Source organism: Primulina eburnea, chromosome 1 (genome assembly GCF_022965805.1).
Source record: "Primulina eburnea isolate SZY01 chromosome 1, ASM2296580v1, whole genome shotgun sequence".
Taxonomy (NCBI): Eukaryota; Viridiplantae; Streptophyta; class Magnoliopsida; order Lamiales; family Gesneriaceae; genus Primulina; species Primulina eburnea.
Genome location: NC_133101.1, coordinates 2,938,157 through 2,963,635, shown reverse-complemented (window position 1 = coordinate 2,963,635; position 25,479 = coordinate 2,938,157). Strand labels below are relative to the sequence as shown.

The 25,479-nt window shown below is 34.1% G+C and overlaps 1 protein-coding gene across 1 annotated transcript; it reads left to right on the top strand.

Moving 5' to 3' along the window:
* Positions 1 to 62: 62 nt before the first annotated feature.
* On the top strand, positions 63 to 8,746 carry LOC140814641 (diacylglycerol O-acyltransferase 2D-like). The gene is made up of 10 exons (XM_073173716.1): positions 63 to 535; positions 633 to 707; positions 805 to 890; positions 1,914 to 2,020; positions 2,103 to 2,258; positions 4,016 to 4,102; positions 4,868 to 4,965; positions 7,594 to 7,681; positions 8,516 to 8,647; positions 8,702 to 8,746. Exons 1-9 carry the CDS (start codon positions 345 to 347, stop codon positions 8,615 to 8,617), a joined length of 990 nt encoding a protein of 329 aa, XP_073029817.1. The 5' UTR covers positions 63 to 344; the 3' UTR covers positions 8,618 to 8,647; positions 8,702 to 8,746.
* Positions 8,747 to 25,479: the final 16,733 nt, after the last annotated feature.

The following is a 25,479-nucleotide window of genomic DNA, read 5'->3' as shown; positions in this document are numbered from 1 at the left end:
AATTCAATCCAAATAATTATTATTTATTAAAGGCAAGTTATAAAAATTCATCGAATGGAACCTTGGTGTAACCACCAGCGAGCGCACACATTATCCACACCCCAACAAAATCTTGAGACCGTTGTGGAATTCAATTTCCATTTTTTGGGTTTTTTTCCAAATGAACAAAAAGAACAGTTAGATTTGTAGACGCTACTGTGTTGAAGACGTGACCTTTTTAGCTTGGGCTGGATCCACTGAGCTCTGCGTGTGTTAGAAATCAACTACAAAAGGGGAGCGGCGCTTCCCATAAAACGCATTCAATCACCTCTAACAAAGACTACTACTTTCAGCTGGTGCAGCTTATGTCGACGGAGGCGGATGGGGTTATACGGCGGGAGGAGTCGCCGTTGGATGAATCGGCGGAGTTCAAAGGTGCCCCATCATCGGTGTTTCACATGATGCTGGCGCTAGTGTTGTGGCTGGGTGCAGTTCATTTCAACGTCATCGTCATCCTTCTATCTTTCATATTCCTCCCATTTTCCAAAGCCCTTTTGTTCGTATTCCATTTTCTGTCCAACCCCCTTGTGTGTTTGTGTTTCTACGAGTTCGATTGATAAATGAGTTCTGGATTATCTGTGATTGATTTTCAGAGTTATAGGATTGCTTTTGGTATTTATGGTCATCCCAATTGATGAGAGGAGCAAATGGGGTCGGAATCTATCCAGGTTAGCCAGTTCAGTTGCCATCTGCTTACTTTGAAGTTATGTAATCTAGATCCTTATTTTAGTTGATTCTGAGTTTGTGATTCTGAATGATTATCAGGTACATATGCAAGCATGCAGTTGGCTATTTCCCTGTGACTTTGCACGTGGAGAACATGAAAGCCTTTGATCCTAATGAGGCATATGGTATGCCCACTTCTTTATATCTGCTTGTGTTTTCCTCTTCTTTTATGACTATTGGGTTATTTTCTTTCTGATGAAAAGCCTGATGTCACTGAACTGCTCGTATTTAGGTGTGAAATTGAGTTGATTCAGTAACTTCAGATTCAGGTCTTATGTCAAGTTCTACTGAACTGATTTATTTTGGTGTGAAGTTGAGGTGATTCAGTAGATTGAAGTTCTGGTATATTCCAAGTTCTACTTTTACTGAGCTGATTTTGTTTTGGTGCGAAATTGAAGTGATTCAGTAGCTTGAAATCGGGGGTGGGGTTTAATATCAAGTTATCCAGATACAGTGTAATTATGATTTGCCTTTCTATCCAAGCTCAACAGAATCTGATTCATTTTGTGACCCGGTTTTGGTTGCACCAGTTTATGGCATCTTAAGATGTGAAAATTATGGTGGTACTTTAGGTAACTGTTTCTCATGTCAGATTTTCTCCTCTTAGCCAAGGAAAATGGTTTCTGATGAGAATATCAACTTACATCATATAGTATAAACAAAGTGGAAAGATTGCAAGAGTCTTTTGAAGACTATATGGTTTCACATCATATATCATAAACTTATAATTTCAATTTGCGTTCACACTCTGAGTTTGGATACTTTTCATTTGTCCAAATCCGCAGACATAGCAGGCGTACACATAGAGTGAAAGGAAGAAACTAGCAGTATGATCAACCTAGGGAAGCTTAACTTGTCTGATCATCTTGCTGTAGATAATCTAGAATAAATAATAAGCTAAACTATGTGTGACCGGTCTTGTCTCCTTTCAGAATTGACCCACTTTCCATTCGTTTGCAAGAATTTTGTTTTTAAATCAGTAAACCAAGTATTTTAGTCGAATACTCAAATATTTTTTTGCTTTCATTAAATGGTATCAGCTGTAGAGTGGTGTTGTGCTCATTTCTGCTCCTTTAGTTTAGCCAATGTATTTAGAGAAGAAATTCATTTCGTTCTGAAAATTTTAAGTTTAACATTACTTCTTGCAGTTTTTGGCTACGAACCACATTCAGTTTGGCCTATTGGAGTTGTCGCACTTGCTGATCTTACAGGCTTCATGCGTCTTCCCAAAATAAAGGTTCTTGCCAGTACTGCTGTAAGATCGCATCTTTATGTGAATCGTATAGTAAAAGTTTAATGTGCTAAAGTTATTTCTAATTACGAGGAAATTTGATCAGGTATTCTACACGCCATTCTTGAGACATATTTGGTCTTGGTTGGGACTTACACCTGCCACAAGGAAAAAATTTTATTCCCTTCTTGCATCAGGGTACAGCTGTGTCATAGTGCCAGGGGGAGTTCAAGAGGCCTTTTTTATGGAGCATGGCTCTGAGGTTAATTTTATCGCAGTTCAATCTTTTTGTGCTCAGTACATTGTTTTATGAGTGTGAATCAGCTTGTGCCATAACCTGAATTAGAATTTTTTTTTTCACTGGCTTATTTGCTTTTATATAGTTTCAGGATACATATAATACACATATGCTTTATTGCGTCGACGTGTACACGACCGCTTGATGTCTAAAAGTTCTCTTATGTTGTGAATGTAATAACATCGCAAATGATGTCTAGCATTGATTAAGCTTAACAAGAAAATGAGATTATGTTGAACCTATGACTTCATATTTCTTTAATAGGCATAGCATTGCTGAACACTTCATTGTAAATTCTTATGCCATGTGGTGATCATTTTTGGGGTGAAATTGCCATCTATTGTTTACAAAAGATCTTTGTGATCCCATTCTTAAGGGCAATTTACATATCTGTTATCCCATCCGAGACGCTTCCAAATTGTACAAATCTCTCTTTTGGAAATTGTCATGATGTTTACCCTGCATAAGGTTTGAAAATGTTTACAATTTGGTATAAAATGACTGGTATATTTACGTCTACGTACCTTCCCCATGTACCAAAATGCCGGCGTCTATTTCCTCTGAGGTAGATGTATGGATATCATCTTGATTAGGGAGGGAGGTGCAATTTGGTCATTGTAGAGATTAGTTGTAATGACCCGTAATTTTATTTATTTTTACTTTGGCAGAATGGCAAGCGCTGGGCGACTATCATTCTGTCCGGATTTTAATTTATCCACAGTGCAACTGGAAAGTTTCATAAAAATAGAACCAGGTTCTATAGACAAAATCTGCCATCCAACCTTCCTAAATAAAACTTCAAAATCCTTCAACCAAAAAGACTGAGGGCGATGTTTCGTTCCATTCTACAAAACTACAATTCTTCTAAAAAACTTATGCTAAACCATTGCAAGAACAGTCATCCCATGAAGTAAAATGTCATAAAACTTATTGTGGAAAGTAGAAATATTGGGGTAAGCCGATACTGGTTGCAAATCCCTCGAGCATCCTCTCCAGCTCAAGCCTCATTTTCTGCCCCAATAAAATCTAATAAGTCTGAAAAATCAGCTAAGTTCACCTTTTTAGGTAAATCCTACTTAGATTTCTAAATTTAAAAAATCGTAAAATAATGTTTACCGTTCTCTGGTGTTTGTCTCCAGTTGCTTCACCTAAAAGCTAACTAGAAATCCCTTTTCTAATTTCATTAGAACATTTATATTTTGACACACAATAAAGTTTTAAATTGGAATTTAAACAAATAATAAACAAAAAACTGAATAACATGCTAGTGGCACCGTGGACGATTTTGGGTGTTACATTAGCACTAAGATGTAAAGTATATAGAAGCATTGATTTCAGGTTTTTTGTGGACAATTTCAATTGGAATGCTTTAGTTTGTTAGGCATATAATCTCTATCAATTTTGGATTTTGTATGGAAGCTTTTAATTGGAATGTTTTACTTTGTTGGGCATATCATCTTTACGAACCAAATTAGTGGAATATATAATAAGAAAAGGGCCATTTCCTTATTCAAAAGGTTTTTTTTCCTGAATTCTTGGTTATTTTATTCAATTATATTTCCAGTTTTTGCAGAAAGGGAGTCTGAGATTGTTTTATTGAGTTGCCTGTTGCCTGGATAGGCTAAATTATAGATATAGAATGTGCATCCTAATATTTTTATTCCTTAATTTCCTACACATGTACGTGCTAGTGGCTAAATTCTCTAATGCTTCTTACCCAGATTGCTTTCCTTAGAAGAAGGAGAGGATTCGTACGAATTGCTATGGAGTTGGGAAAACCTTTGGTTCCTGTTTTCTGTTATGGTCAGGTATGATTTTGATGTTTTTGACTTTTTTCTCACTGGTTGTTTCATGTGAAAGTATATTTTCTAAATATTCACTGGATTGGACTAGCTCATCACTTACTCACTAAGATTGTTGTCTGACATGTAAAGGGGATAATAAAATTTAGTACGTATCTAAAAATGTATCACAGGGATACATATCTAAAAATGTATCACATTCCCTGTTTATCATTTAAATTTCTTTCTTTTCTTAGTTGAATTCAGTAATGATTTTTGAATTAAAAAGAAATGAATTTTTCATTTCAATTATATTCGCATAAATTTCTCAACAAGTCTAATAAAAGAAATGAAACGCGTAAATGAACAAGTTTTTTAATGACATTTCTTTAGAAAAATTAAAAAAAATCTTATTTCGACTATACATAATATTTGCTTTGGCATAAGTTGGCAGTTGATAACACGCGATTTTAATAATGAGGTTCTTTTTCCTCTCAGGAACTGAGAATATTCTCGGATCCTTATGGCACGCATGAGATGAAACCAAAGTTAGTAGTTCCTGTGGGAAATGAAATTGATAGTTTGAGTTACCTTTCTTCAGGGTTGACCTTTGGCATGCCTCCTCCACTTTAGTTCTTCTCTATTATAGAAAATTCATATCAACGCCTATTACATAAAAAAAATTAAATACATAAAAAATATAAACAATTTTACGTAATCTCTCTTTTATTTTGTGACTTTTAAACTATGGCAAGCATCACTTACTTTATGACTGTTTCATTTATTGTGCAGTCAGATGTGTACAAGTGGTGGAAGCCCAGCTGGAAACTCTACTTGGAATTTTCTAGAGCTATAAAGTTTACACCAATACTTTTTTGGGGTGTACTGGGGTATGTTTATTTTAGGAGAATATGCTATAGCTTTTGAAAATTGCTGCTTTGCCTTTTTATAGCATATAGTTCATTTGTGGATAATATGGTTGTTCAATACTTATTTTCCTCTGAACGTCTAAAAGGAAATATTGCAATATGCTGAGGAAATAATGTAGCATATGCTGCTGTATTTTTTTATTTTTTTTTTGATAAGAAACTATTTCATTAATATGCTGCTGTATTGGCTTTGGTTGGATTGAGTTAAAAGAGAAGTGAGATAAAAGAAAAAGGGGATGTTGAATTTGTTCTTTTGTTTAGATATATTGGGCAACTTTGAAAGGGAAAGGAAAGGGAGTTTGAGGTGAGCCATAAAAACTATGTTCTCCTCTCTTGTTTTTCAGATACAGATTTGTTAATAATTTAAACCACACTCTTCAGTATGTTTTTTGTTAAATGCTGTGCGGACCCTTACTATGATGTAGAGGATCTCAAGGAAGAAACTCCCTCCTGTGAAATTGGAAAATGTGGAAAGACCACTAGGAATACTCCCTATACAACAGAGGAAGGGTCAGCAAACAGTCTAACACGTATTTTGATGCCCTAGTTTGTTAATTGAGGTGGGGGAGATTAAGAGCTTTATCACGGTGAAGTTTTAGAGGGAGATTATGGAAGTTTTTTGCAGTGTTTGATAAGTTTTTTTAAAAGGTACTTAAGCAGCAAGGGGTATTTGTGTGCAGACTCAAGGAAGCTCATGATGTACAGGCAGAGGACTAATTCTACTGTAATATTAGCACTTTCTTGAATAATTAAATGAGAAACAAATGGGCTGCATTTATACTCAATTATCTATCCATAATTTAGAAAACAAATAGTATAAGTATCTCCAAGATAACACAATATCCTTAAATATTTACAGTTCTCCAATTTATACCCCCTCAAGTTGGTTCATAAAAATCTATCATGCCCGACTTGGTATTGAAATTTTTGGTTCTAAAGTGGCCCTTTGTCAACGCATCGGCAATTTGTCGTTCAAATGTGATGAATGACACACAGATGATTCCACTCTCCAACTTTTCTTTTATGAAATGCCTATCAACCACAATGTATTTTGTGCGACCATGCTGCACATGGCTATTCACAATACTAATTGCTGATTTGTTATCACAAAACAGTCTCATTAGAGCTTCCAAATTCATATTTAGCTCTTCAAGAACTAACATTAGCCAAAATATCTCCCACCCCCATTAGCTACAGCCCTTAATTTTACCTCAGTGCTGCCTCGAGCTACTACACTCTGCTTTTTACTTTTCCGAGTGACAAGGTTACTCTAGTGACTAGTTTACTACTTATCTATTTGATTATTTTTCAAATAAAAGATAATTGTCAATATCCCATGTGTTCTAATTTCTATAAATGTGGGATAATTGTAGGGATTAGGAGAAGTATTTTATCTTTAGGATTTGTGTACATCTTTAGTAGTTGACAGGGAATCTATCTTGATCTTTTAGTAGTTGACAGGGAGAAGGTTTCTTTGTATTTATAAGTGATTGTATGTAAATAAATGGTCAAGCTGAAGATTTCATAAAAGCCTAATCCTGAAAGATCGTGATGTTCTCTCCAAAAACGAGCCTCAATTTCCATCATTAACTCATTAACCGCCCCATAACAAGATCTGTAACTCAGGACCATGACATATAACCTGTCATAAACATTTTAGGGTTCCCCCTGAATTAGTTGTCATGAATATGTGATGAGGATTATATGATTGAGTTTGATATTATCGTGGTTATTATAGGTCTGTTAATATGATGATTCCGTGATCAAAAGGATAGCATATTTATTGACAGTATCAAAAATCTGATCATAGTTAAATATTTAAATGGGAAATAAGAATAAGAATGGTTTTAAATGTCAATTATTTGACTATATCATAGCACTTATGACCAGACCATGTAGTTGAATTGTGTTATCCCTTTACACTCGTGTGCTGTTAGCTTCTGACTTGGGGTCTTCCTTCCTTCATTACTGTTTCGAAAGATTGGATTGCCAATTTGAAAATTCTTAAATTTTTTCCCTCGGTTTTCAGTAACGTTTTTAGGCTATTTTTTTTATTTATCAAACTTCATTTTGATGAAGAAGAGAAACAATAAACAAAATGCAGCTCGAGCGAAAATTTAAGAAAATTGACTCCGTCCTATGCATTAGTCTATCTCTACAACTTTTATGAGTTGTTTTCATTAATGGGATTTGGTAACTCGCACACCTCTACAACTTTAGCTGATCAATGGCAGCCTAACTGCCAACAATGTCAACCCAGAAATTCGTAAGGCTCAACAATAATGAAAGAAGCAAATGAATAACTCTGTCAACTATCCAAGGTAGTCATGTCATGGTATGATTCTTTCAACTAGTCTCATAAAAAAGAGAAAATAACAGGTTGTTTTGGACCTTTCGGTCTTTATAGTATATTAGTATGTAATTCCTAGAGGAGGCTGCTTTATGTGATTTTATTTTACTCTGCTATTGGCTAATACGAAGGGGTTACCTATTGGCTCATATTACATTTTCAAATGGAGGAAGAAACAAGTGTTTCTCAGCTTAAGGGGAGTGCTCTTATTCTGATTTTTTTCCGATTGTGGTTCGCAGTTCACCTCTTCCTTTTAGGCATCCAATGCATGTGGTGGTCGGCCAACCAATCATAATCAAGAAAAATCCGCAACCTTCTCCAGAAGAGGTATTCCTATGCATGCATCTTCTATTCATGTATCATTTCGTTTTTTATGAAAGTTCGATGGCACAAAGTAGATTAGGCTTCTGTGCTTCTGAAAATGCTAGTCCACAGTACTCCACATAAAAAATTGTCGAGGCTACTTGGAATCCTGTTCCCTTAAATTTTAACCCATAAAACAGTACTTTAATAAATTTTCACGTGGATTTAAGGTATATTTTCTTGCGAACTTCATATTTTCTGCATAATATTGATTCTTGGAATTGGTATGTTTTGCATAGACTTAAAATTTCGAGGTAGACAAGTTACAAGAATTAATCCAATCATGGAACTGGTTCATTATAATCTTACAGAAAAGAAAAAAGTAGTGGAATGGGAATTTGTTGGTCACAATTGATTCCTGAAAATGAGGTTGAACGTGAATAATACCTGCCTACACTTTCGAAATTGCTAATTTAACAACATTTTCTTTCTAATATCCTTGTGTATGACACACAATGCTGTCACCGAACTTTCTTTTAGCTTGCCTATAGAACTTCTCATGAATTATGATAGAATCAATGTTTGCTGCTTGAAAATTCTGCTTTTTCTGTTTCTACTTGCTGCCATCAATGAATGTATTGGCCCCAAACTGAGTTTCTTTCTTTGCTTCCTCGTTTATGATGTACAAAGTTATTACCGGCGTTTCGTTATTGCATGCCTCTATAACTTCTCATGAATTATGATAGAATCTATATGTTGCTGCTTGATTTGATTTCTATTTGCTGCCATCAATCAATGCATGTTGGTCATGAACTGAGTCTCGTCTTTGCTTTTTCTTTCCTCGGGGATCCATACAAGGTTGCGGAAGTCCATGAGCAGTTTCTTGAAGCACTACAGAATCTCTTCGAAAGGCACAAAGCAAGGGTTGGTTATCCTGACTTAAAACTGAGAATTCTGTAATGTGGGCAACATAATGATGTATAATTATGTAATGTGGAATCAATTTGTCAATATTTAACCGTAATAAAAGTTTCTGGGAAAACTTTTTTATTTGCTCAAAAAATTAAAAAGATGGTCATATTTAATTCATACATGTGCATTTAAATTCAGAAGAATTATATTTTTATTAGCTGCCTGTTTGTTTGCACAAAATTTATAAATGCGCGGGCAATGCACCAATTTGAACAGAAACTGCTAAAAAACTGACTCCTAAATTAATAACTCATGGAAACCAAATTTGATCGTTAGCTACAGTCTCTCAGAGACTCAGACCAATGTGAACGCCAAACACAAGGAAAATAAATGGAAAAGACACTGAAAATTCACTAAAACTGGAAGAATAATTCCTACACGTGAGGAATCAAAATAAACATAAAAATACGAAAGTGAGTTTACTGGAAACTGGAAGAGAAATACTACGTGCTTAATACTAAACTGGAAAATGCAGAAAAAACATGAGCTATGAAATTGAAAATTTCATAATTGCTGCTGGAGCATTTTTTTTGTGCTTGCTTCTTTTTCTCCTTGCATCTAACCATTTTCTCCACTCCCTACTGCCATTCTACACTCTCTCACCAATTTGACTACTCGTCTGCTTTAGCCCAAACACTATTATATGAAACATATATTTTTCCTGTGAGAAGGAGGCATTTAATTCACTGAACTAAAGATTGGGATGTTAATTATAGCTATTTTTTTATCGGCAAATTAAAAATCGCATAACTTAATTAAGAAATTGAACTTCAACATATGTCAAACATAATAGAGTTTGTAGGACTGAGCATTTGCCATTTTACCAAAAATTTTAATTGGTGGTAACATTGCAACTCAAATATTTTAAATAGTATAACTGCTCAATCACCACGTTTCGATTACTCTACATCGCAAAGACAATTATTGCATCCAACAATATCTCATCCTATAATTGCACTCCTTACCATCAAAGTGAATCATACGCGTGAATTTGGCTCTGATATCAATTACAGGACCGGGTGTTTGCTACTTTACCAAAAACTATAGCTGGTGGTAACAGTGCAACTCAAACCGTAAAAATTCTCAAATACAACGTTTCGATTGCTCTATCCAGAAAGGACAATTATTGCACCCAACAAATTTTGATATTGTTGTATCTCATTTATTTGAATTTGAACTTTTCTATGATCATTGAATACCATTATATTTGATTTCTAAATCGCCCTAGTTATTTAATTTAAATTAATATTTTATCCTCTCGAGCATATTTATTTAGTCTAGCTTAATTAAAGTAGTCAAAATTTTGGTAATAAAATATTAGTCTTAATGGGATCGGATCGGACTCCATTCCGATTATATTATACCTTGATATACTCTACTTGCTAATTTTTCCCAACCAAAACGATCGGTGAGTGGTCTTATATTGATGTAGTCTTGTTTTGCCTATTTTTTCGAGCATTTGATACATCTGATTTGTTTTTATTTTTGTTGCAGCATATTGGGTTAATACTCATCCTCTTGGGACCCGTTACCTTCTGTGTGTGGTTAGCAATCAGGTTACGATACGATGAATCCATTTAAAGTTCTACAAAAAGTAGTCATTATCTACGAGTTTTATGATATATTGAGAAGTCATCTGTGTTAAAGATTGAAAATTGAACCTAACTCAATTCAAAAACTAGCTCCAAGGAGGATAATTGTCAAATTCATATGTGCAACTCCCAGTTATTTATTTAAAGAAAGTGGGAATAAATATATCTCACGTTTAAGAACGAACACGTGGAGCGTGAAGTTTACAAACTCATCTAAAGGAACAAAATAATGTTACTATTACTACTACTAGGCGATTTCTTGGAAACCAGAGGAAATATTTCTTCTTCTTTTTCTAATTAATGATAATTAAAGGCAGAGCATAAAAAGTCTACGAGATTAAGATATATAGGGAAAAATGGCTGGCAATTATGCATACTATAAGACAATATATTTACAACCACTCCTAGACACAAATTTTCTGCTGCTTTTTCTTTGTCGCCTTGAATCTTGGACACCATACATTATTAAATTAATAATTAGTTTCATTAAACGATTTAGTATCCGGGTTGAAAGAATAGGTGAACGTTTAATCAATGATCATTTATTGGACGATGGATAGCCTAAATTACCCCCCATATTTTGAAGAGTCCCGCTTCAGTCTATGGTACTGGGCGACAATCACGCGATACAGCATGGAATCTGCTGTTATATAAACATCATGTAGCAATTTCAAACATGGACTTACTCAAAATCCATTTTCGTTTTTTTTTAATTAAAAAAAAAAAAGAACAGATACTTCGTACTATAACTAATTAATAATTAGTGTTAGAATATATTCTCATACTGACAATGAATAATACTGACAATGAATAAAAAATTAATGTCAGTGTTTATCCAATAAATAAATAATTTTGATAACAATTATAAAATGCAGGAAGGCTTAGATAATAAAATTAAGATTATGTTTTTGTGTACAACATTCTCACATATCTATATTTATACAATAAAAAATAATGATTTTCATTCAAATCAGTATATATTACACAATATTTTTTTCATAATATAGTTAATAAAAAAATGATATTTTTGCAGTAAAAAAATGATAATTTTGACGTAAAATTAATATTTTTTATGTGTTGTTTTTAGCTCAAATCCACAAGCATTACACAATATTTTTTCATAACATAACCAATAAAAAAACGATATTTTTTTGAAGTTAAATATAAATTTATCTCACTAGAATTTTTATTTAAGATTAAATAACTCAATATAACCTAATCACCTCCCACATTCTTCATTTTAGCAGCTATCACGATGCAAAGGAAATTTGTGGGAATGGATCGGAATTAGAATTAGATAAGGAGAGTGATGTATCTAATATAAGGCAAAAGCTTATGTGAGACGGTCTCACGGGTATTATTTGTGAGATAGAGTACTATTTTTTATTGTGAATATGGGTATTGTTGACCTGTCTCACAGATTATAATCCGTGATATGATCTCACATGAGACTTCCTCTTAATATAATATGCATTTCACATGTAAATAAAATAAGATTATAAGCTCACTAGTGTGCAATATATTATATTAATATTAATTAAATATTAAATCTCAGAGAAAATTTCCACGTTGTGTATACTATTTCCACCGCGTTTAAGACCCAAACAAAGTTTGAAAATCACCATCGTTTTCAACTTACCTTCCATCCCCTCCACAAACAAAGTTGAATTTTTTGGCAACTCTGTAATAAATTCAAAACCCTACCAACTTATGTATAAACTCTTGCACGAAAGATACATACCAACAAATATTTTTTTCCATTCTATCCGAGGAAAATGAGCCGTAGAAACTGCGACAGAATCATCAAGAAATGCTACGGCGTAAAGGGTTTTCGAGTAAACTCGAGAAGATTCTCTGTAAGAAGGCTGCGCAGAAAGTTCTTGCATCTGTTGGGGATACTCAGAAGATTGAAGTACATGTACGAGGATTGTTTGCGATCTTTGAGGAGGAATTTGTGTAAAAAAAGCAGTAGTGGAAAGGGCAAGAATTTGGGTTATGATAATATGGAATACTGCGGGATAAGATCACTTGCACACTCGAAATCGTTTTGTGCAGAAGCCATTGCAGATTGTCTGGATTTCATCAAGAAGAATTCGACCAGTACTGCAGATGAAAGAGAACATATGCTGAGGTCAAACGGTTGAAATCCTTGCGTATAAACAATAATTTGTGAATATATGATTTTATATTTTATCGATCTCACTTTTTATTTGATTGATTATGATTCATGTTAGTTTAATTTGTATTGTTTAAACTAATCTCTGTAGGAATTGTGAGTGGCAACCATGGTTTTCACGGCTTTGAGTTTCTTGAAATTCAAATTTTTCCAAGGTTCTTCTTCTTTTTTCCCCCTTTAATCTGATCGGATTTTCATTCTCAGACAAGATGATGGTTTTCCTTATTTTCATGTTCTTTAATCTTCTCTCACTTTCAAACATGTGGCACAAACGTTTCACATTAAATTGATATTGCTCACCTAATTAAATGTATTGAATTATATATCCAATTTTTTTTATATTTAAACATACGAGAACCTGTCGTAGCCGTTACCTTTAAACTATCATACTAACATAATAGCATGCAAATCATGTTAGTCGGATAAACCAGTATTAGACAAGTTCTGTGAGATGGGTTCTCTCGAAAAAATATTGTTAGGAGGAATCATACTCCTGATCATTGACAAAACACTCGTATACTCCACTAACTCGGACACCTCTCGAGAGTGTTACGTAGATGCAAGTTGGGTTATATTTTGGAGATTTTAATAAAGAGTTGCAGTGGTTTTATTTTTTGAATAGTTTAATAATAATACTATGTTAATTTCGTTAAAAATCTTTCCTAATGTGAAGTCTAAACACGAGAAAAATCTGAGCGAGTAGTAGGCCTTATAGAAAGAAGGATAAGATGATGCTACTAGTGGATGGTTTCTTTTGACTTGGGAATTAAATTAAGTTGTAGGAAAAGATGGCCACCTAAACAACTTAAATTGTGTGTACATTATATTTGAAATGGTTAATAATAACATATTAGTAAAATTATAATCCCTTGGAGTCAAGGTTTGCCTCATCACATTATATAATTATTATTACTAGAAATGTATGCGAATGATAATTCGTATGCATAGAGCAATTTAAGTATAAAATATGTAATTTTGTATGTAATAAATTTGTATGTGAATTATAGTGAGTAGAGTCATTTTTTTATTCAAATTTACTTTTTTATTTCAATTTGGTTGTATTTTGTTTTTTTTAAATGGTATTTTGGAGGAAGGATAATTTTGGGGGGAAAATTTAAATATGGAAAGTTTAGTTGATATTGTGATTAAAATGTTTATAATGTAGTAAATGTGAACATAGTATTGATAGTGTAAATTATGATTAAGAATAAAATTTATTTATCTTGTTTTTTTTATAAATTCAAAAGTATGGATTAGGATAGATAAATATTTAGATATGTTGGGAATAGAATATGACTTGACTCTTGTACCTCATTTGAGACACAGTGTGACAGTCTCTCAGGTCCCAGATCTTATGGGGGGCCAAAAAAATGTTTTAAAAAACAATTTATAGTTGAAATAATTAAAAATGTATTTATACAACTATTCTATAAAAACATTTTAATTCTCGTTTAATCTGCGTTTTTCTTATTCTAAAAACATAAAAAAAAATGATTTTATGGGGGCCAAAAAAATGTATTTATAGCTAAAATAATTAAAAATGTATTTATACAATTATTATATAAAAACATTTTAATTCTCATTTAACCTGCGCTTTTCTTATTCTAAAAACATAAAAAAAAATATCTTTCAATTGTTCTTTAAAAACTATATCTGGAAAACATTTTTTGAAAACTGTATTTCAAAAACGTTTTTACAATTTTTTTTTCAAAGTGTCAGTAAACAAAGAAAGGAATGAAGAGTTTGATTGGAGACATTTATAAATACTTAGTGACAATAATAAAACAACGAAGAAAAATTTGACGGGTACGAAGAAAATGATTGTGTATCATTCGAGAGGCTCAATTTTTCAAGTTCGACTCATATTCAAAAAATCTCAAAAAATTTATGGAAGCTCTCAGGCCTGTTGGGTTGGGTTGGGTTGGGTATTTCTTTTTTTTTAAAAAAAACAGTATGGCTCAGTTATACCCACGTGCGTAGCCATAAATTTTTTTAAGGGTTAATTAGGTATCAGTATATTTTGAAAAAGAGTTTTGGTTTTAGTACATGGAGAGAGAAATTTTCTTTAAAAATACCAAAAATACCCTTAGTCTATATTTAAGTTTAATTGATTTTAATTGATCATCGCGCTCCCGAAAATGGTATCAGAGCAGGTTAATTTATTTCAAACACGAAAATTTTTATTACTGGTAACTAAATGTATGAGAAGGAGAATTTCGAAAAAATTATGAATCCGAACTTTAGTTCGAGAAGAATAACTTACAAGAACTATTCCAATATTTTCGAATATACACAAGTTTATCTAACTATTGTTAGATATCAGAAACAGGAGAACAAAGGAAATTTATCTCCTGATAAAAGACAGCAGTATTTGCAAAACCTTGCATACACAAAAGGTAGACTCTTACAGGCCGAAAAAACCAGATCTTCACTGATCTGTTAAATATGCCAGGGACTACCATCCAGCTCGAAATTGAACTTATTTCCCTGGAAATAATTCAATTAGAACAAGAATTACAGCGAAGTACATGCTTTACTGAACTCAGAACGAAAGGTATGCGTTTACAAGGTTTAAAGAACCGTAAAAACATACTTCAAAATCTACTCAGAAGAAATTCTTCAGAGAACAATGAATCTGTATAGACAGAAGATCTACGAAGGGAAGCAACAGCACCCTCAGGTAAAAATTTATGATTCAGAATAATAAATTTCTGGAGATAGTACCAGACTCCTCTAAGCTCTCTCTGGATCTTAGAGAAATACAGAAAACGGTACAAAATTATGGCAATATGCTATATTATGTACCTCAAAGGATTGAAAAGGTCCTAGAGAAACAAGAAGAAATTCTTGAGATCTTAAAGGATATTCAAACAAGAATACAGAAACTAGAACAACAACCAAGTTCTAGTAGAAGAACTTCAGGAGGCTGGTTACCACCATCCTTTGGTACCGAACCTTTGTTACATCAACAAGGGAAGGCCAGAGTGGTGTCAAAACCTTTAACTGAAGAAGAAAAGATGATCAATCTAATCAAGTCTGTCTCAGAAAAGAAATTGATCTGATGACAACTTTAGAAAGGATTGGTTTGGAGGATCTACAAGAGCTTGCGGAATCTTTCGCAAATCTCAAAGTAGTAGATCTAAAGATGAATACAGCAGTAGGTGAAACACCACCTGCAATAACCTGGTCATCTTCTCAGGAACCACCAAGGGAAAGTATGGGATCTCATAATGTAAATATGAGAGAATCTCAGACTGATTTCCATACTGGTGGAGGATCACACCCAGCGAGAACAAGGGCAAGGAGAACTCAAATTCCTTTGCACCAAACACCCTATGGGAAAACTGTTTTAGATCCTATACATCCTTACGGGGTTATGCTTAACCTTGATGTTTTGGACTTCAAAAACAGAGAAGATCTCATAGACGATTGGACATCTGCTATGAGGATTGCAGCAGGAACACTTGATCTCAACAAAGAAGGATTCATTAAACTTTTGGAAATGAGTCTTATGGGATCAGTGAAAATTGCTTGGGACATGACTTCATCAGACATGAAAGAGTCAGTCCTAGTTGGGGAATCTCTTAGTGAGATCGCTGGAAAGATGGCTACCCTATTCAAAGCACACTTTATAGGAGTAGACTATTTCAATAGTCAAGATACAGAGAAAAAGAAAAAATATACTCAGGCTCTGTATAGTCTTGAATTACATGATATATGTTTGGTAGATGAATACATTATGTTATTCACCAAATATAGATGGAATTCAGGAGTCGAAGAAGATATAGCTATGCAGCTTTTCTTCGCAAAAATGCCAAGTCCTTGGAGAGAAATGCTCATAAGGGAATACGTACCTGGTAATCCAGATACATTGGCAAGAAGAGCCTCTTTCCTTAAAGGAAAATTGGCAGAATGGTGTCATATGGCAGCGTTACAAAAGAATTACAAACGCCTAAGGGGTATCAACAAAAGAACTCCTTTGTGTTGTAAGGAAAATGATCTTCCAACTATTATTGGAAGTAAACCACAGAAGCATAAAAGGAAAAGTTTTAGGACTCATCCTTATGCACGAAGTGGAAGAAGTTCTTGGAAACCAAGATCCGTATGGTCCAGACAGAAAGCCAGATCTTATAAATCTGGACAAAGAAGCGGACCATCGAGAAGTAGGATATCATCCCAAGCATCGAGTTCATCTCGAAGCACAGGAAAAACACCTACAAAGAAAACTTTCAGAAGAGCTCATACGCGAGCCAATGAAAGTTTCAAAGATTGCAACTGCTGGACATGTGGAGCAAGAGGTCATATCTCGACCAACTGTCCAGAAAATGAGAAAAGAGGTATTAAACGCTTCGATTCTACTCCGGATATAGAAGATGCAGTTTATTACCAAGATCTCATTCAAGTATACCGATTTGAGGACATTGCCTCAGATGAGAGTATATATGAAGAAGAAGAAGTCTTAAGTCAGGAAGAATCTGATGGAACAGAATCGAAATCTGACTGAAGACGAGGTGTTTCGACACGAAACACATGAAGATTTGTCTGGGTTTTTTAGCCAGACAACAATATCTCATAACATGGTTCAAAGAATCATGAGAGAAAATCCGAGTCTACAGAGATATCAAGGTTTCTCTGCAGGACAGGTAGAAAAGTTCTTAGGAAGTCTTGGCCTAAGAAACAGAAAGCATCATCTAATCTATAAAGTTTCTAGAAGGGAAATGGCAATCCCAATGGAACTTACAGGAAATAGAATGGAGATGCAGTTAATTCCTTCCGAAGAAATTAAGGAGGAATTACAAAAACTCAAGATAGAAGTAGCAAGGACTATGTCCTGGATTCATATCGGAGCAATCCAAATTATGATAAAGGCTACTTTCAAAGAAGGGATAGATTCACCTATCGATATTGCTATTTGCGATAAAAGAATGGGGAATCTACAAGATTCAGTACTGGGAACAATCTCAGGAAACCTCTGTGCAGGAAAAATTGTAGGGGTAATCTATCCAAGGATAGCCTACAACCTGGCAGATCGAGATTTCAGCCGAGCCTTGACATTGTATCAGAACTTCAAGGAAAAAAGGCTGATGAAAGAAGGTAATATGCCATATTCTATTACCTACCAAATTTCATATGCTCTATCTAATACACATCATTCTGAATTGTTTATTAGAAACGAGTTTATTGAAATCCCTGAAATATTCGGAAAAGTTGCTCTGGCAATTTATCCAGAAAGAGTTGAGTTTCCTTTAATACAGGAAACAGATATCCAGATCCAAGACAAACCGATTCTACAGAGGAATCAAAGTCTTAGATTGGAATCAAGAAGACTATCTTTTCAAGGAGACAGAATTACAAGTTACAGATGAGATAAAAGGCCTGTCATAGAAACCCAACAGGAGCTGAAAAGTTTTTCTACAATAGGAAAACTTAGATGCCCAGAAGGGTGGAAGGAGTTAGAAATAGTATTTGACATTACAAAACAAAGGAATCAATTTCCTTGTAATTCAATATACTATTTGGAACAACCGATAATAGGAACTTACCAAGGACTGATTAATATCGGAGAATTGGAGGTTCATATTCAAGGAATTCCAGGAAAAGAATCAGATCGACTGATTCTTGGACTAGAGTTTCTCGAGGAACATAAACCTTGGAAACGTCTAGAGTATGGAATGGAGTTTATGGCAGAAGATAAAATGTGGAAAATACAATGACCACAAGTCCATTCTCCATATACATTCCAGTAGGAATGTTGTATGAACAATATAAGGCAGAATACTTTGCTGCATATATTGATTCAGGTGCTGGAATATGTACAGCAAAACGAGGAGTTTTTCCAAATAATTTGGAAGAAGAGTTACCCAAGATTGCTGGAAGAGATTTTTCCAGAAGAATCTTAATCTTATGTAAAGGGATTAAGATGACTGAAATCATGATTGGCGGTGCTGGACAAACACCTTGGTACAAGGTAAAGACACCACCAATTTATTTTCATGACACAGGAGCTGACATATTGTTAGGAAATAATTTCCTACAAATGTTCAAGTCCTATACACAAGAAAATGAGACTAGAAGATTAGTGTTCACAACACCATGTGCTCACAAAATCATAGTCCAGAGACTTAGGGAGGCATTTTACAGAAAATTACCAATCCAGTTTCGCAGCAAGCGTGGTGATTCAGGAAAACTTCTGAACCCGAAAATAAAGGATTCAAGACGGTTTGGAGAAACAATGCTCCAGTTAAGAGCAGATAAGAAACTCCAACCAGAAGATATAGAATGCCTTAAGATAACTCTACATACAAATGAAGTAGAGTTTGAATCTAAGATATCACTGGAAGATGTCAAGAAGAGGATCAAAGAAAATTATAAAGAAGATCCCTTGGCATGGTGGGACAGAAATCAACTCAGGGCCTGCCTTAAGATCAAGGAAGGCAAAGAGTATGAATTTGTCCGTTGTAAACCCATCCCAATAAACATCATTGATCAGAGGGATATGCAGATTATAATCAAGGAACATTTGGACCTTGGATTAATCAAAGCAGGTATGTCACCATATAGCAGTCCAGGTTTTCTGGTAAGAAATCATGGTGAGATTAAACGAGGAAAACCCAGATTTGTTATTAATTATCAAGAAATTAATAAGATTCTGGAGTTTGATGGGTATTTTATACCTAGTAGAGAACAGTTGATTAGTTGCATTCGCAATGCCAAGATATTCTCTAAATTTGATTGCAAGTCTGGATTCTATCAGATTCGGATGCAGGAAGAAAGCAAGAAATTCACAGCTTTCTCCACACCTCAAGGACATTATATTTGGGAAGTATTACCAATGGGATTGGCTAACTCACCCCAGATATTTCAAAGAAAGATGGATAATCTTTTCAAAGATTATTTCAAGTTTATGTTTGTTTACATCGACGATGTTTTAATAGCATCCAAAGATATGAATGAACATGTTAAACATTTGGAAATTTTCTCTAATGTTTGCAAGAAAGAAGGACTGGTTTTATCTGAAAAGAAAGCAGTCATTGCTACAAGAAAGATTGAATTCCTCGGAATTGAAATCGATGAGTCAGGAATAATTCTGCAAGAACACATAGTAGAAAAGGTGCAGAATTTTCCAGAGAATCTCAAAGACAAAAAGCAACTTCAAAGTTTTTTAGGGGTTGTTAATTTTGCTGGGATGTTTATTAAAAACCTAGCAAAACACAGGAAGGTGTTCAGTCCATTATTGAAAAAAGATGCTAGATTTATATGGACAGACGAACACACAAAAGGACTTATCCATTTAAAGAAGGTTTGCAAAAATCTTCCAAAGATGGCTATTCCTCAAGACGAGGATGATCTTGTATTATATACCGATGCCAGTGATCATTGGTGGGCTGCAGTATTAACAAAGCTCACACCAGATGGAGAACAACAATGCAGATATTGTAGTGGGTTATTCTCAGATGCAGAAGCCATAAGATGGCACATCAACGAAAAAGAATTTTATGCAGTAAAGAGGGCTTTTGAAAAATGGCCGTTATTTTTACTTGCAAAGAAATTCACTTTGAAAGTTGATAAGACTCAAGTTAAAGCCTTTTTGAGGAATAGAATTGAGTCTAAACCGGAGAAGGCTAGATTATTACGATGGCAAGCTTTATGTCAAAATTATATTTTTGATATTATGATAATAAAATCTCATGAAAATATTCTTGCAGATTTTTTAACAAGAGATGGACAGCATTGACATTGATGCTATTATCAAGATGCAGAGGCATTTGAGGGAACACCTTGAAATGCTTCAAACCGAGTTCAACAAGTTAGCTGTTAACGCAGAAGTTGCGGGAAGGCTACAACAAGCTGATAAGAGAATTGTCTCTGATCGAATTACAGGATGTTTACAGGCATATACTCAGTTATGGTCTGTAACGCAAAGGCCTATCCTCCAGGGCATTGAGAGACCACTGGTTTCTCAAATGGAGAGTTTTCGAGTACAGGACTCTATACCTGTAGCGGGGGATTCAAATACCCCTTGCACAAGTGTTAAGTCGGGATCATCACCAGATGAGTCGACTGAAACAAAAGTTGGGACTCCTGATCCTTATCTTGAGTCCTCAAGTCAACCCTTCACCTCGGGGATTGAAGAGGGAGAGATCAACCTTAGGCCTCGAATTGATAAAGGCAAATATAAGGTTGGTACTAACGAAACAACAATCTCTCTATTTCAGGTTTATCAGCAGAATTGGGAGAAGTTGAAAACAAGAATAGGCATTAACCCAGCTACAAACAGGGTTGATGTTTCAGGAAAATATCCAAGGGTATGGATGAAACCTAATTCATATCCCAATGAGGTTAAAGCTTGGTATGAATTTGGGGCTCTCGCCTCAGTCTATACTACATCACCCAGCTTTCCGGAAATTTCATGTCTACCAAAATGGATCCAGGAAGCTGTTCATGAAACTTGGGCAAATAATGATTATTTGTCCAGAGGAGATATTCTGGAATTGTATTTTTTCAGTGCAGCACCAGAACCAGCAGGGAAAGGCACACATGAAGCCTTTCATTTCATCAAGCTAAGGAGGCCAGATTCAAATGTCCAGAAATTTATCAAGGACCCTCCGACAGAAGAAACACCCCTGGTGTCTTCAATAACTGAAGATGATATTTCTACCAGAAGAGCTTGGGGTATTTGGGTCTGTCTCACTGAGATGGATAAAGTCAAGTTTCCGTTCAAATTCTACAATCATTCAGTGAACGGATCATTCCTGTTAAATACCATGACAGGAAAAACAACAAGTTTTGCAGAAGATCTATTTGAAAAGAAAAGAAATCTTTTGTGGAACAGCAAGCTGCCGGCAAGCAAAGAGACTCGCCGGAAATTCTGTAACATGACACATATAGGAAGATGGTCAGAAAACATCTGCCTTGAATGCCAAGACCAGAAGAAACCGGAGTTTGGTAAAGGTTTCAAACCGAGATCAGATCGGAAAAACTTTACCGACACAAGCACAAGTAGGGAAGGACCACATACACATTTTCCTCGAGGATACAAAAAACCAAAGATTCCTCGACAAAATTAAAAGGGACATGTGACCCTCCATTACAAAAAGCAGGACCACTACCATGTGAGTGGTAGAAACAAGACAAATTAGTGGTAAAGACCACCAATAACAAATGGTGGATGACTCAGCAAGCATTGGATACCAATCTAAAAGGAATCCAATGAATAAAAGTAAATTAACTGGTCCCGAAAATTCATCCATAAATAAGGACAGAAAGGAAACCAGTTAACACACCAGAATCAAAACTTAAAAATGTATCGTGTATATTTGAAAGTTTTGAAAAGAAGGTTAACATACAAGAGGAAAGAGGCAGAAGCTCTTAAATGGTTAGTAAATCATTTCAAAGAGTATAAAAAAGATGAAATTACTGCCGATATCCTGAAAACTCATCGTCAATGGTATCTAAGAGAGATAAAGGAGGATGAGAAGTTGATGTCCAGATTAATAATCTAGACAGGGACCCTTCAACCACTACATGGTCCCCAAGCAAGCTGTAAAGGCTAATGAAGATTTGAAATCCGAGTTTCAAATCCGAAAGAGCCTTCTATAAATAAAGCCGAAATAAGGAAGTGAAGATCATCAAATATTTTCTCCATTTCTTTCATACAAGGTTGTAATATTTTCTTTCAAGCTTTATGTGTGTTAAGAGTCCAGCTACGATAAGTAGCTAAACAAGTTTCTCCTCCTCTACAGGAGGTTACTATGTAATAAATAAATATTTGTGTTTGAATAAAAGAGATCTTTGCTCTAACCCCTCTCATGTATTATTTTCAAAAATTTTATTTTATACTGTACACTCTAAGGTAGGAAACGAATTAGAGTTGTGCCGAGTGCTGCTGAAGGAATCTGCGTCTGTAACCATCGGTTGCGATCGTGTGGTTGAACTGTGAGGAGCAGTTCGTAAAATACGGTGGATATAACCCGGTGGTACTCCGGTCAAAAAGGCATAAGATTTAATTTTATTTTACGGAAGCATGATGGGCCATTATTTGAAAATAAAATCAATTATTTAAAATTAAGGCTTGAGGGGTATTTTGGGAAATGAGGTATCAAAACCAAATTTGATAAAAATTGGGTACTAAATCCCAAGTTACCCTTTTTTTAAACTATGGGTCAACTAATCACATAAATTTGAAAAAAAAAGATCAACTGAACTTCCGGACTCCTTTTTAAATGCAATGGGCATGAACTAGACGTGAGTTGACTTCGAAAAATATAAATCTTGCATATATAATATAGAGTAGGTCTCATGGATCCTAATATGTTAGACGGATCAATCATACCTATATTAACAATAAAAACTAATATTCTTAGCATAAAAATTAGGCAAAAACTTGTGTTAGACGGTCTCACGGGTCGTATTTGTGAGACGGATCTCTTATTTGTGTCACCCATGGGTAGGGTTGACCTGTATCACAGTTTATGATCCGTGAGACGGTCTCACATGAGACTCATTCTAAAAATTAATATTTTTTCATGGATGACTCAAATAAAAGATCCGTCTCACAAACACATAGGTTTTTGTCTATAATATATTAAAATTTTCACTTAAATCGATGTCTTTATAATATACTTAGAAAAAAAATGATGTTCAAGTAGCAGAACATACCAAGAAAAAAATCACACGTGACTACTAAAAAACTCCTCATTTATGATAAAGAAAAAAAAGAACTTTGAAAATGCAAAAAATAAATTGCAGAAATACATATCTAAATGAAACCAACAAAATTTATAACCCCCCTACAAGTTAACCACTTGAAAACGTACCTAACACAACATTTCTATTTTCCAGTGAAGAAAATGCAAAAATGATAAAGAATATTATAGAAACTAAATGAAATCATTTCAAGAAAATATCAGAAAGTCCACTTCACAATTATTTTCGAGAAACTCTGTACACATCAATTAAATCAAACAATTCAAGAACAACAAAATCCAGTTTCAAATATATTTCAGAAAGTCGGCTGGACCAAGTCTGGACCAGATCTTGGGCTAATGGAAAAGTTTAGCATAAGCTACAGTTACATATATAATATAACTACTAATAAAGAAAGTTAAGATTGGGTTGGAACCCACCCCAGTTTTTGAGATGACTCGGTCCTTGTTATGCCCGAACTATGTTAAGATTAGAATTTGGACCTAACTCAACTCCAAAAGTTAGCTCAATGGAGGAGGATTGCTCAAGACCATATATACAACTCTCAGGTATTAAATACCACCGATGTGGGACAACTAACACACACCCCTCACGCCTAGGAATGAACATCTGAACGTGAAGTTTACAAATGACCCAATTATGAGCAGAACGGGTGTCCTATCTATGGGCAAACACACCCGCAGTTATTTTTTTCGGGTTGTGTAGGATAACATATTTATTATCTGATCGGTTTCGACTACTGGGTATTTTTAGTTTCAATTTTTTCTCTGTTATTCAATATTTATTTAATAAGTAAAAGTCGGACTCTAAACTCAAATATCTTTACCTGATTTCCTCCATTCTTCCTTCTCGACTTCACAGCCTCCTTTGCCAAGAGGAAGCTCTCATCTTTTTGCTATTTTATTCCCATATTTATTATTCCACTTTTTTTTCCCCAGAAGCATTGAACTTTATTTTAAAAAAAAAATTAGGTGGATGTTAATACAGTTGAAGCCAAATGCAAGTTCAAAGTTTGAAGCTAAAGGTGGATTCAGCTAACAATTTTGGTTTTTACCGTTTCCAAGTTGAAAATTTTGACTAATTGCATTGTTGTATAGAGTTGGCTTCTTACTAGAAATTCTTCAAAAATATAGAATTTTATTGTGTAAGACAATTAGATCTGTGCACATCTAATGTAATTTTCCTGCTTTTCTATATTTGACTTGCATGCATTTCAAATAATTTACAAAATAATTAATCAGTTTTAGAAGAGTTATTTTGAATATTTTTGGCTCAGTTTAGAAACAAATTCAATATAATTTTTTGTGTTCAGTTCGCTCGAGAACGTTCCAAGAACTGAGCTATTACAACTCTAAAATTATAAGATGTTTATTCATCCTCTTTAAACAATCGACTAATCTCGATAGTATAAATATGAAATAAGTAAATTTTAAAAAAATTGAATTTTTTTTATCAAGGTAAAACATGATAGATATTCTCAGAAAATTGGTGTATGATTGATTCAGATTATATGAAATATTTACAAAATAATTAATCATTTTTAGAAGAGTTATTTTGAATATTTTCGGCTCAGTTTAGAAACAAATTCAATATAATTTTTTTGTGTTCAGTTCGCTCGAAAAAATTCCAAGAACTGAGCTATTACAACTCTTAAAATTTTTATGAGATGTTTGTTTACTATCTTTAAACAATTCATTAATCCCGATAGTATAGATATGAAATAATTAACTAAATCAAAAAAAAAAATTGAAAATATTTTTTTGATCAAGGTAAAACATGATAGATATTCAGAAAAAATTGTTGTATGATCGATTCAGATTATATGAAATATTGATTGGTTGTCGATGGATAAAATAAATTAATGATTTTATATGTTCTCTTAATCGATAATTAATTATAAAGATATTTCAATATCTCACAATCAAATATTTAAGTCTGTTGTGAGATGATATTACATATCTCTATTCGTAAGATGAGTCAAGTCTCCCATATTTACAATAAAAGAGACATTTTTGCAAGATTTTTTTCAATAACCCCTACCACAAAGAGATAATCGTTTCCAAGACCGGCCTCATTAGATCCAAGTTGAAAGAGATAAATTGATCAAGTATGGTCGTTCTCTATTGGGATGTATTGTTAAACCAAAATTGAGATTATCTGCTAAACACTAAAGTAGAATGGTTTATGAATGTCTTCGCTGAGGACTTTATTTTACTAAAGATGACAATAACGTAAACTCGTAATCACCCAGAGATCTTTTTTTATTTTGTGTCGAAGTCATTTATAAAGTACATATTGATTCCATGTTTTTTATTAGGTCATAAATTACTCAGATAAAAGATATATCTCATAAAATTGAATCATGAGACGAATAC